General features: G+C 38.2%; 1 protein-coding gene across 1 annotated transcript; it reads right to left on the minus strand.

Moving 5' to 3' along the window:
- Positions 1–3,147: 3,147 nt before the first annotated feature.
- Positions 3,148–11,301, minus strand: LOC135471681 (uncharacterized). Its single transcript, XM_064750993.1, has 4 exons — positions 11,160–11,301; positions 7,967–8,308; positions 6,386–6,698; positions 3,148–4,088 (listed from the first exon to the last, which is right to left on the minus strand). The coding sequence occupies exons 1-4, from the start codon at positions 11,233–11,235 to the stop codon at positions 4,028–4,030; spliced, it is 792 nt and encodes a 263-aa protein (XP_064607063.1). The 5' UTR covers positions 11,236–11,301; the 3' UTR covers positions 3,148–4,027.
- Between the last annotated feature and the right edge of the window lie 1,106 nt (positions 11,302–12,407).

A 12,407-nucleotide genomic window follows, 5' to 3' on the forward strand; every position in this document is an offset into this window, starting at 1 on the left:
GACTTTCCTGTAAACATAATTGGTTAATTGTCTTATCTTTTATTGCATAAATCTGGGCCTGAAGTACTTGAACTCCTCAACTTGAAGAGCATAGACAAACTGAATTACCGTACATGTATGACTTAAAATTTCACCCCAAAAAGCAAACAGCATTTATAGAGGCAAAATAAAATACTACTTTTGGTGCTGCAAAACAGGGTAACACCCTACCTTCCAAACCAACCTTAGAAAACCTTTATCAGAATCATGCAAAATATGCAAACCTTGACACTGGATGAAGTTTTAGGTCATTTGATTATCATATTTAGTATAAACAAATAATTACTGATACTAATACGCACTGCTCTGTAAATCATATGGTAAATTACCATCTGGCAAAAAAAATGAATAATGACAAATATACTTATATAAACTATAAAATACAGCCACCACAATGTAAATGTTAACATAAACAATCTAAAGACAAACTAAAATATTTCCCAAGGTGTCTGGCAAACGATAAGCTTCTATAAAAATCTGCAAATAAAGTGATGTAAAGTTAAGTACAAAAACTTTAAGACACATACATAAAGGAAGTACATATATACAACAAAGAAAATATAAAAGAAAGAAGCTGATCTTGCAGTTTACATAACGATATCACCACAACCATACTTTTTCAAAAGCCAGCATTTTAACCCTTTTAAACAAGCTTCTCTTCTGATTAAACCAGCACCAAAATGCAAAACAAAATACATAATTAAATTCCGAAAATAAAATATTTTTGCAAATATAAGTAATTACAACTGACATCCATGGCATTTAATTTTTACCGTTCTTCTGCCAGTAGTTTGAAATATGTGGTTGCCAAAACTAGGGCCCAATTGAGCATTACGAGTTCAACCCAGTACGAGCTTACTCTGACCTAAAATCCTATTGATTTTGTATTAAAAGAAGACAGATATACAACAAATTTAAGGCTGACCTAAGTTTTAATATACTTTTGAATAACTGGCTCCAGGTCTACAGTTATTCACTGATGCAAACCATTCTCTGCTCCCAGAATTCTTCCATGCAATGAGGCAAACCATCCACTGCTCTCAGGATTCTTCCATGCAATGAGGCAAACCATTCTCTACTTTCAGAATTCTTCCATTCAATGAGGCAAACCATTCTCTACTTTCAGAATTCTTCCATGCAATGAGGCAAACCATTCTCTACTTTCAGAATTCTTCCATGCAATGAGACAAACCATTCTCTGCTCACAGAATTCTTCCATTCCATGAGGCAAACCACTCTCTGTTCTCAAAATTCTTCCATGCCAATGTCACTGACCCAATAAAAAATAAAATTGTTTTGAATACATCCCCTTAAAGAATGAAAAAGTAAAGGGTCAACTTTTGGTCTGAATTGGACTAATGATCAAAGCCCTACTGCCTCTTCAAAAATAGTCTCATTTCACATTAGATACTAATTAGTAAAAGCAATTGTATAGGCATCACATAGTACCCCAATTCCTCAACCTTTTCGTATAGGTTGAAGAATTACAGTACAGTATGGCCAAACATTATTTATGACTGATATGTTGGACCTGCCCTTTCCAGAAGTTCAGGATTCACACAGCATTTCTCAGCCTGGATAATTACATGTAAGAAAGACACCAATACTGGTGTTTCCTGTACAAGTTAGCTACAATTCAGACTGGAGCAGTCAAAATGCAATTTGTTTATACAACATGTATATACTCTGGAGAGCGGCAGCTGTTATTAGTGTCCTATTTCCGACTACCTGGATATTACAGTGTTTCCTGTAAGATATTTCACACAGGTTCTATAGTGCATGATAATGGGTGGACTGTGTATTTGTGGGTTATCTAACGACACATGCTGAAAGCACAGCAGAAGTGTAACGCCAGATGTTGGCTGCCATCAGTCAATTAACACACAATTTTCCAGTTGGATAATATGGACATTTGCTGGCACAATTACTTAACTTCATCATCATTTCGTCAGGCAATAATTGCAAAATGTCACCTACTGTATTTGACTTAAAAGTTCGCCCAAAAATGTGTATTTTTATAGCTGGCAAATACAAGATAAATGTCAAAAAATGTTAATTACTGAAACTTCAAAGGGATATTATCCTACCTCCTCAATTAACCTTGAGACTTCTTCCTGAGATGAACAGAACTCGGACAAAATCAAGCAAAACAAGTAACTATGACATTACCAGTACATTATTTTTTTGATGCTCCACTTTCCACAGAAGACTCAGTGTACAACCAACAAACAATTGTGATAGGACAATCAATATTAACACTGGTGGTATTAATCACCACACTGCATACACAATTTGTTACTTATTCTGGTGCGCATACCATATTTATATATGTATACATGAATGCATAATTGGACATTTTCATTGATATATATATATTTTTTTTTTTGGATGGATATTACTGGACCATATTACAGTTAATATCTAGCACAAGATTTGATCAAACAACATCAAGTGAAGCTGTATTGAAATTAAAACTGACACATAAACTAAACATTTAACATTAAATATACAGGTGACTGTTTCTTCCCATTTTTATTATGTTCAGATTTTTGCCAAAAAATAACGGGGGGGGGGGAATTTCAACATGTTACATGTAATTCCTGCTCACCCTACTCATCTTTGGCAAAGAACAGTCTACATACAGATGTCTACATAGATTAACAACTAAAGACATTTCCACTTTGATAATATCTGTGCACAACATTACTGATGCTTTTTTCCATCAAGATCCCGCTTCTAAGTTTATGCTATAAACCTTTAAATAGTTAAATCTCTTACAGACTAAAACTGAAAAGGTAATGGTAAATTTCAGAAGTCATCTTTACAAGCTTAGAGCCTTATGTGTGCAAAAATGCTATGAGTGATTGGATGAAAAACACATGTGGTGTTCTTTCACTGGAATACCTCAATATCTTACAGGCCAGATCTGTTGGTAATTGTTATGTAAGCACTATACATGATATATATATATATATATATATATATATATATATATATATATATATATATACATATATATATATATATACATAATTACAACAAAAATTCTGAATATTAATCAAATATGACACATATTGGTTTCTTTCTACTGAGCAGAGAAACACCATGAAATGTAGCCAATGTCTGGTGTGGGCCAATATGTCCAGATGAAGACTGACCTCCATGTAAGACCACACCATGTCCTACACTTACATAACAACATGGAGTGCTCATCCTCAAAGATATGTAGTAATGAATTTCTGTGAATGACACACCCTATTCATACGTTTGTTCATGTAGGTTTCATAACAACAACTGCAAAAAAAAAAAGTGGGCTTCTAGCAATATTTCTTTAACTAAAAATTCAACATGCGACCTGAACAGAGCATTTAACCTGTGTATGCATGTAAGATAAATGTGACAGGACTTTACCAGCTGGAGATTAGAACCAGCTACCTTTGGGTTAGGGAAATTCCCTCCAGCTAGATAGCACACTCTATTACATTTACCCCTAGCGAGGAGGAACCAGGAAAAGAGCGTCGAACACACACAGGGTCCACCGAAGCATTTTTAAATTCACATCAGCAACCCTGCACTCAGAGGCAAGTCTTACTCCGTCACACGAAAACACAAAATTTAATGCAGCCTCGTGTCTACGAGCAAAGCTATTAAACAAAAACAACTTCCCTCACCCCACTCATCCATTCTCATAAAAATGCCTTAACACCCAGCACTTTTCATCTCAGCCATGAACAACTACATATAGTTAATACACCATTCAGAGGATGGTACCAGTAGCACTGAAATCGTTCTGTGAAGCAGAGCCAGTTAATAATAACCATCATCTGAGTTTTTAACAATATATCACAGACTATTACTGCATATTAACAAGCCTATATACATGGATGTGACAAAGGTGAGGGCCAGGGTATGGGTGTGGGTGTCTGTGGCAGTGGAGTATATGTAAGTGTGTTTAGGGAGATGTAGCATGGGGTGAGAACTGTTGTCATCAGAAAACTTCAGAAATGTTCTGTTGGATGATGTCAAACTGATCAGAGCTGTCTCTATGCCTGCAATATAAAACAAATTAGGTTAGACCAGTGGGTGTCATTTAGAATGCAGTTTTAATTACTGTGTTATCATTATCAAGCTTTACAGCTTTTTGGTATACTCTAATGCCTCAAGTTTTTCGCCGGTTTGCATATTCTGAGAGCGCAATTTTGCATAGACTGATATAACTCAACCAATATAGTTTTGTCTCCAAAATTAAAATAAAAAGGTGCATAAATTGCACTGAAAGTTGTTTTTTCATATGCGAAAATGTTGAGGAATTAGAGCAGCAGAGATTCTAAATCCTAAACTTGGTTGAGACTGCATCTGGCTTTGAACCATCACCCTAAGAATCATGCCTCGCATCATCAGCAATTAATATATGTATTCATTTTTTAATACTCCAGAAATACTCCATCCAATACAAAAGAGACTATGAAGTTTTGCTTCATTTGTTCGACAGATTGGTGCCCTATGCCATAAACTACTGATAACATTTTTAAATGGAAACAGTGTGGCCACAAGGACGTTTTTTTCGAATCTTTGACAAACAGTAGTGGCCATGGAGACACAATTTGTAGATTCCCCTGCCTTCAATGCTTGTGTCGCCTTCATGACAATAAGCAATCGACAACGTTTCACAGCTGCCTGCACAATATACTGACGGTGAAGACCTTTGTCTTTCATCAACATTATGCAAATCTGTACGTCACATTTGAGAAAGTCTGTCAGCATTTTGCCAAAGGTCGAATGTTTACCTCCATTTTCCTCTGTCCACAAAACTGACAAGTATCACATGAGTAAAAAATTGAAACAATGAAATAAATAAATACATGTATGCAACGACAGTTTTACTGGTTCATTTATTTGATTGGTGTGTTACGTCATACTTAAGAATATTTCAGTAGTATGGCGGCCAGCATGATGGTGGGAGGAAACAATGAATATGATCTGGGTAAATGGCCAACCTTTGGCAATTTAACTTAAATTGAAAACACTAAACTGAAGCACAAGTACATCAGATTAAAGACCATTAAACACCGTACAGAAATATAGTTTAGAAAATATTTAGAATTTTTATCTGAGTAAAATGGTTTTAAAATGTCAGATTCTGTGGTTGTCTGTGATTCTGTGTAGTAAGCCAGAAGTTATCTCAATGACGTCATATCCATGTTTGTTACTTGAAAATCTTTGTTTCAAGATCCATTAGGCAAATGCATTTATAGTTCCATATGTATATACATGTATATCTAGAATGAGGAAATCTAACAGTCTATGTATCTTAAGTGGCAAAAATCGGACGTGACTGCACTCGCCCCAATATGGTCAGAAAAGGCTACCATAGAATCCGGGGTTCGAACTTACCAATGACTTCTCGGATATGTGCGGCAAAAAAATGGTCTTGTCTGTCAAAATTTATGTGCAGCACAGACAAGTGTCCGGTTGAATATTTGGTGATGAAATTTTGCACGTACATGAAATTTTGCTACCTCCATCTGTCTCCAAAACTGGCGTTCGAGTGGATTCATAGCGACGCCTTTGATTCGTAAGAAAACGTCAAATTACTTCAAATCATCACTTCATTAGAAAATCGCGTTTCTATAAAAGACACCAGACTTCCTATACAAGACTTTCATTGTCAGGAAAATTACCCTGTTTCTGTGGCTTTTCATTGAGCAAAGAGACACAAGGCGCATACTGTGACGTGAAGTTCACAGGGACAGGAGTGCAACTCTAGGAATATGGTCGTCATTGACAGAGAAACAAAAAAAATATTGATCATTCAAATCGACCAGCCTATTTAAATTTGGGTTTACCAAGCAATTGACTAATGAACCGACCCAAGCAATGAAGCTAATCTAATAACATCAGCTACGCGACGATATTTCAAGGAAGGCTGTAAGCGATCTATTGCACCACGTGTGAAAATTACAGTAACTGCAAATAACACCCTTGGTCAGTTATTAAAGTAGATGCATGTCAAAACTAAGTACACAGTGCATTTACTCCTATATCAGCCAAAAGCCCAGTGCAAAGAGATTTTGTCCTGTGAGTTGCAGAAATGTCCGGTAACTTTTAGAGATTAAAAGGACAATTGTCCTGCTGGCTTTACTTCTAATTTCTATCCCTGGAACCTAATGCATTCAACTAGATTGAAAAAATTCTAAAATAAAAATATAAATCGTACTATTTTTATGGACAGTGTTTAATAGTCTTTCTTCTAACATACAAGCCATGTTAGTGTTTTCTTTGCCTATAAGTCGAATAGTGCAGTTCTTAGCTCATTAAAATACATGTAGCCTGCTTGGTTGCTTACCTTGTAAACCTATGGAATCTCTGTCTTCGTTGCCATCCCTTATACACATAGCACCCAGTGACCAAGGCCACGACACCACCAAACACAGCAAAGATGATGCCCAATGTGGCATCAAGGACGTTGGAGAAGGCGTTGAGTTTATTTTTGTAGATGGTAGGGCTGTCTGGTTTGTTGCTGCGGGCATCCTCTGGTTCGTCCCCGGTGTAACTCAGCTCCTTTCGGAGGGGCTCTTCCAGAGAAGCATCATCACCACGGTTGCCATTGATGGAGTTGGATGAAGATGTGGAAGATGTAGGCAGGAGGGTTTGGCTTCCTGACAAGTGAAGAATACCTCAGTGAGCTATATAATACAAAATCTGCATGAAATTATTCTATTTCACCTGAAATCCGTCTTTCTCAGATGACACAATCTGCTTGATTCTGATTGAATAATCCAACTTCTGGGGTCAGATAAACTTCAACAAGGGTTGGCATCAAAAGTATGAACTTCTGACAGTTAATTGACATAGGCCAAACTTTAGATGAAATGCAGTATTCCTTTTTCATTCAATGACGCGCTACAACATTCTCAAGACAATGTTTGACAGTGAAGGGTGTGACAATACAAGACAGTGTTGTCCAAGTCAGTCATGGGCTAATTACGGACAAATTCTTCAGCCGTATTACATTCTATGGATTGGCTAGTCCCCAACATCAAGCTGTATGGACCGAACTGAAACGGAAGCTGTTGGGAAATGATCGGTCTATATACTATGTAAGTAATGCTATTTGTCTCAAAGCATCATTCATTATTTGTTACATTGTTCAGAATTTCTCCATCTTGTTTGATTAGGATTGTCATTTAGAGACACAAATCTTACCGATGACGTGAGAGAGTTTCCAAGAGAGATAACTACATGTCAGGCCGAAGACACCAGGCATGACACCCCAACCAGTCGTATTATACTAACCCCAGGACAATCTGTCCTCTCTCCTTGCTCTGACCTCTTAATGCTGAGCACCAAGCAAGACAACAACAAGTCCCATTTTAATTTATTTATCTGATTGGTGTTTTACGAAGCACTCAAGAATATTTCACTTATACCACAGCAGTCAGCATTATAGTTGGAGAAAACCGGGTGAGGTCCAGAGGAAACTCATGACCATTCACAGGTTGCTGGCAGACCTTCCCACTTACGGCCGGAGAGGAGCTCGACAAACTCACAGCGATCGCAGTAGTAAGAGGTTCCTGGGTCATTATTCTGCATTAGGGAGTACCATTTTAAAGTCTTTGTTATGACCTGAACAGGGTTTGATCCCAGGTTTCCTGACTTTGAAGCAGACGCTCTAACCATCAGGCCACCGAAGCAGTCTCATTATAATGTGAATGATGTCATCCTGTCCATATAGCACAGCTATATTTTACTTGTCACATTTGTTAAGGATTTAGGACATAGAACTATATTGTAACCCCTTAAATGAGTAGCTGACAGGAAAATAAAACATCTTAACGCATGACTGACTTATAGAGAAGCTAAATGTACAATGACCATGATAAAAATATTTGCATCCACTGAATGCTGTTTCAGGGTGATACTTTACCTGTTACAAAATCCACCACATTGCTGTGCAAGGCTGTCCCATTCACACGGCAACTTAGGAACAATGCATACTGTGTTTTCTCTTCTAAATATTTGATATGAATGAGATGATTTTGAAGATTATAGTTTTCCAAGACTTCACGTCCATCAATGATGGATGTCCAGATGATGACCTCACACTGGGCGGAGTTTCGCAGCTCTGATGCATTTGCATGCACAGTGGTCCAGCTGAGATCTACAGAGGTGGGCCGCACTGTGTGAACTTCAATTGCTAGCTGTCTGAGAGCTGGATCAAAATGAGATTCCACTTGCCAAGGAAATACCCAAATGAGGCTTGTCACACCTGGTAACAAAATATGCACATGTAAAATCTTAGCAATCTAACATACAATTTGATTTCCCACCTATAAGAATTATAAAATGTATTGTAGGCCGAGTGTTCCTGGACAAAATGATGATACAACTACCAGTAGCTAATGACACAGGGGAGATTATACTATGCCTGACTGCCATAACTGATTATGGTTTACACTACATGCGCAGTACTTCTGCTATAACATCACCATAATATGTTAATTCATTCAGACTGAATGCTTTATTTATCTGATTTGTGATGAACACTGTGCCCCCCAACCCCACCCCCACCCACCCACCAGTACTCACTTACACTACAACTGTCAGATTTATAGGTGGAGAAAACCAAACAACCCAGAGTAAACCACTTCCACCAGGTACATGGCAAATGTTCTAACCTAAAATGCTACTTCAGTCCCAAGAGAAACTAGGTGGAAATATTATTTATTTATTCACTTATTTCACTCGTATTTTACGCCGTACTCTAAAATGTTTCACTTATACGACGGTGGCCAGCATTATGGCGAGAGGAAACCAGGGGAAGCCCAAACCATCTACCGACTGCTGACAGAATTGTAATACTAAAATGATACAACCCTGTGGTATAGAACTAACACCACAGTTCACCACAGATTTTTGTTGAATAACACTATTTAACTGCTCTAAGTGAAGTCCTCATCAAAAACAAAATCCTCAGCAGTCTGCATGAAATTTTCCCGATGTGATATGAAAATATTCCTTGTGTGATGATGAATCAAGCAGATATGACGTCGAGTAACGCAGTTATGCTAGAATAACATCATGCGCATTTGAAAGTACGAAGTTATTTGTGGTCATACATCAGTGACAGGTGACGTCAAGTGTTCTTGCATGATGTCACACGAGGAAAAATTGGAATCAACAGAAAATTTTTCGTTCCATTTTATATCCTCCAACACTAACAACAGCGACTTTAATACAATGCAATTGTTTGACAATTTATACAAAGGAAAGTAATTCAGACTACCTCAGCCCTTATCATTTAACACAGCTTTTAAGAATGAATAAATGAATGCTTAGGGTTTAACATCTTACTAGGCAATTTTTCAGTCATGACAAGGAGTCATTAGGTGTGTGTACATATATTGTGTCTTCTTGTGGCTGAGTGAATTTTTTGCCACCAAAGTCCTGCCACAACTGAAGTTTCATGCCGAAGACAACAGATATGACACCCCGCCTAGTCACATTATACTGACACCAGGCCAACCAGACCTGTTTCTTTTATCTAAGCTCTGGGTGCCGGGCACCATGTACCACATTTGAAGTCTTTGGTATGACTGACCTGGCTCTGATCCCAGATCTCCGGATCTATATCAAGGTGGAGGCTATATCAATTTGATCAGGCCATCGAAGAGGTCAACTTTTAAGACAAACAGGTTTTGAGACTGGAGTAACTCTTTAAATCCACATATAGCCAGCAAGAGCAGGACTGATGCCTATGACTTTTTTGGTTAACTAGGGCCAATCAACTATGGCAAGAACAATTCTAACTTCTTGAGCTAACTTCTTGAAAGTCTTGCATTTGATACAACTCAGGAATAAACACCGGTGTATCACATACGCAACACACAAGTTAGACAATAATGGAAAAACTGTAGTTTAATTAAACTAAACTTTGAGATCCAAAACAAAAAGTGCTTGTAAATTTCTCACTTGGATTGAAGAGAATATGACGTTTATTACTCGCACAAAAGTAAATCCATTTCTGTCTGGAAAAGCTATTAAAATGTATTAGAAGAAATGGCAACACCAGGCCAAGGGTATAAATGCATCGATGTAGTATATCACAGACAGTCTACAAAGCATAACTTTTACTTTTCTTGATGTTGCACAACCAAAATATTGCAGTTCAAAGTAAGCGAAATCACACACCTTGAGACAATCGAAAGCGTCGCTATGTTATCAGTTTTATCCAATCAGGAACCAGTTATTGGTATAACCTCAGGACACGTATGTTTCACCTGAACCCTACTTCAACTTATAATCATACGTGCACAGGTTACGAGTGACGTGATTGTTTATTCGAATGTTCTACATGGCGCATTCCATGGCCTGGTAAGAATTCCTTACTAGAAGTAGAGTTACCAAGCACCTGAGAAAAAATATCTGTGACCGTCTGGGCTTGTTTTCACCTCTCTTCCTAAATAACTGAGGCTATATTATGTATTGTCATTTTTTTAAATTTGTGATGACGTAAGGTCTGTGTTGACCGGGACGACTTGTTTGTGGCCTATCATCTTACTGGTAGTTCAAATTCAAAACACAGTGGACTTTGGTTCAACTTGTAATATTTGATTCAAAGGTTTGTAAAGCTGAATTACTGTAATGAAATGGTTTACCGAAGCTGGCATTGACAGTCTGACATATCTATACTTTGGATGACTTCCAGGGAATCATGCAATGTATACATTACCATATAGGCCCCTATTCGTTGTTAATTAAGGTTTGTGAAATTTTCCACAGGTAGATTGACCTTATACTGAGCGCTAAGTTAACAGCGTCTCTGCGAGTTTGAGCCATGTCAATGTCAAAAGGGGAGTTATTAGAATTGTACAATTACCGTACAATATGAAAGTTGTGGGCGTGGTCTTGCACTTGGCTACAATACAGGTGAAAGTGTGGCATTCCATGCAAATGCAGACGATCCCTGGGTCAGGCAGGCGATTGTTAAACCATAAGCTGAACTGGAGATGAATTGTTGCAAACGCAAAACACATACTGCAGTTACACTGCATCCAGAGAACAATAGGTCCATCAAGGGTGCAGCTTCCGACACTTTCACATCAATGACGTAAACTCACCCAAATAAAACCGCCACATAGCTGAGAACACTTGTCCCATTTGAGAATGGAATGATAACTTCTCCCTTGAAGACATCTTTTCTACATTGTACGGTGCTGGCGCCACGTTTTTTTTAAAGAAAATTTTACGATATTTCACCTTTCGTTGACTGCGACAGCCATTGCGAGTTATGTGAGAACTCTCCTCGTCTGTGGGGATTTGCAGGTAATGCTTTATACGGTCTATTGTATACTCGATCTGTCGGAGCCAGGAGAGCACAGATAGCTTTTGCACCGAAGTAAGTAGTAAATATTTTGACAGAGCTAAATTTTTTTACCTATTTCGTGTTATAGAGATCATATTGGTTCATGACATACTGTTTTGATAATGCTGCCTTAAGATAGTCATTGGTCTAGTAGATATTGTAACCGCCACTTATTTCTTTCTAACACAAAGTACGGATGCCGTGTTTTTATGTTGACGTTGTTGTTGCTGTAATATGGCTTTCACCATCTCAGTGGTAACTAGCACGCAAGGTCCTCAGCCTTGTAGGTGTATGGGATACCGTACGTTGAGAAATGTTGGTGCACTTCAGATTCTTTTTTCCTTAAAGACAGTGATGTAAGACTGTAGCATGGAGGTCTCTAAATTGAGACTTTAGTCACTGTACATAAAGCGTCAAACACTTTCAAAAGGCTTAATTTGGTCCAACCAGGTAGGCCTATATAGGGCCTATGAGAGATACAAGTTCTCGGGTGTTCCACATGGGAGGGGGAGAGGGCTGGGGCGCTCGCGCATATACCAGAAGTTGGGGTTAGAACCCTGGTGATACACGGTCTTTGCGCATGAGCGTTGGACGAATGGAGTGTTTTCTAACCCCAATTTCCAGTATATGCGCGAGTGCCCTCATGCAGAACTCCCAAGAACTCATATCTCTCCTAGGCCCTGTATACCTCCATGGTCCCACATACTTTTACAACTTCTACGCCTGTTCACACCGACGTATGATATACCTGTTAATTTTAGTGAGTCACAGCCTGCTTGTCTGTCAAGTGCAAAATTCTGGTATGGCCTAAATATATACTGTGCATCTTATAACGACTTGATATATTGGACTAGAGGCGTTACAAATACTTGCTTTTCCCCCAAGAATCGCTGTAAGCCTTCCATCTAAGTCTGTTTGTTTCCTCTCAGAATGCTTATTCGTCATAAATCTGGTATTCAGACAGCAACTACGGCAATAGAGCAGAAATGTTCATGAACAATGA

Source organism: Liolophura sinensis, chromosome 7 (genome assembly GCF_032854445.1).
Source record: "Liolophura sinensis isolate JHLJ2023 chromosome 7, CUHK_Ljap_v2, whole genome shotgun sequence".
Lineage (NCBI taxonomy): Eukaryota > Metazoa > Mollusca > Polyplacophora > Chitonida > Chitonidae > Liolophura > Liolophura sinensis.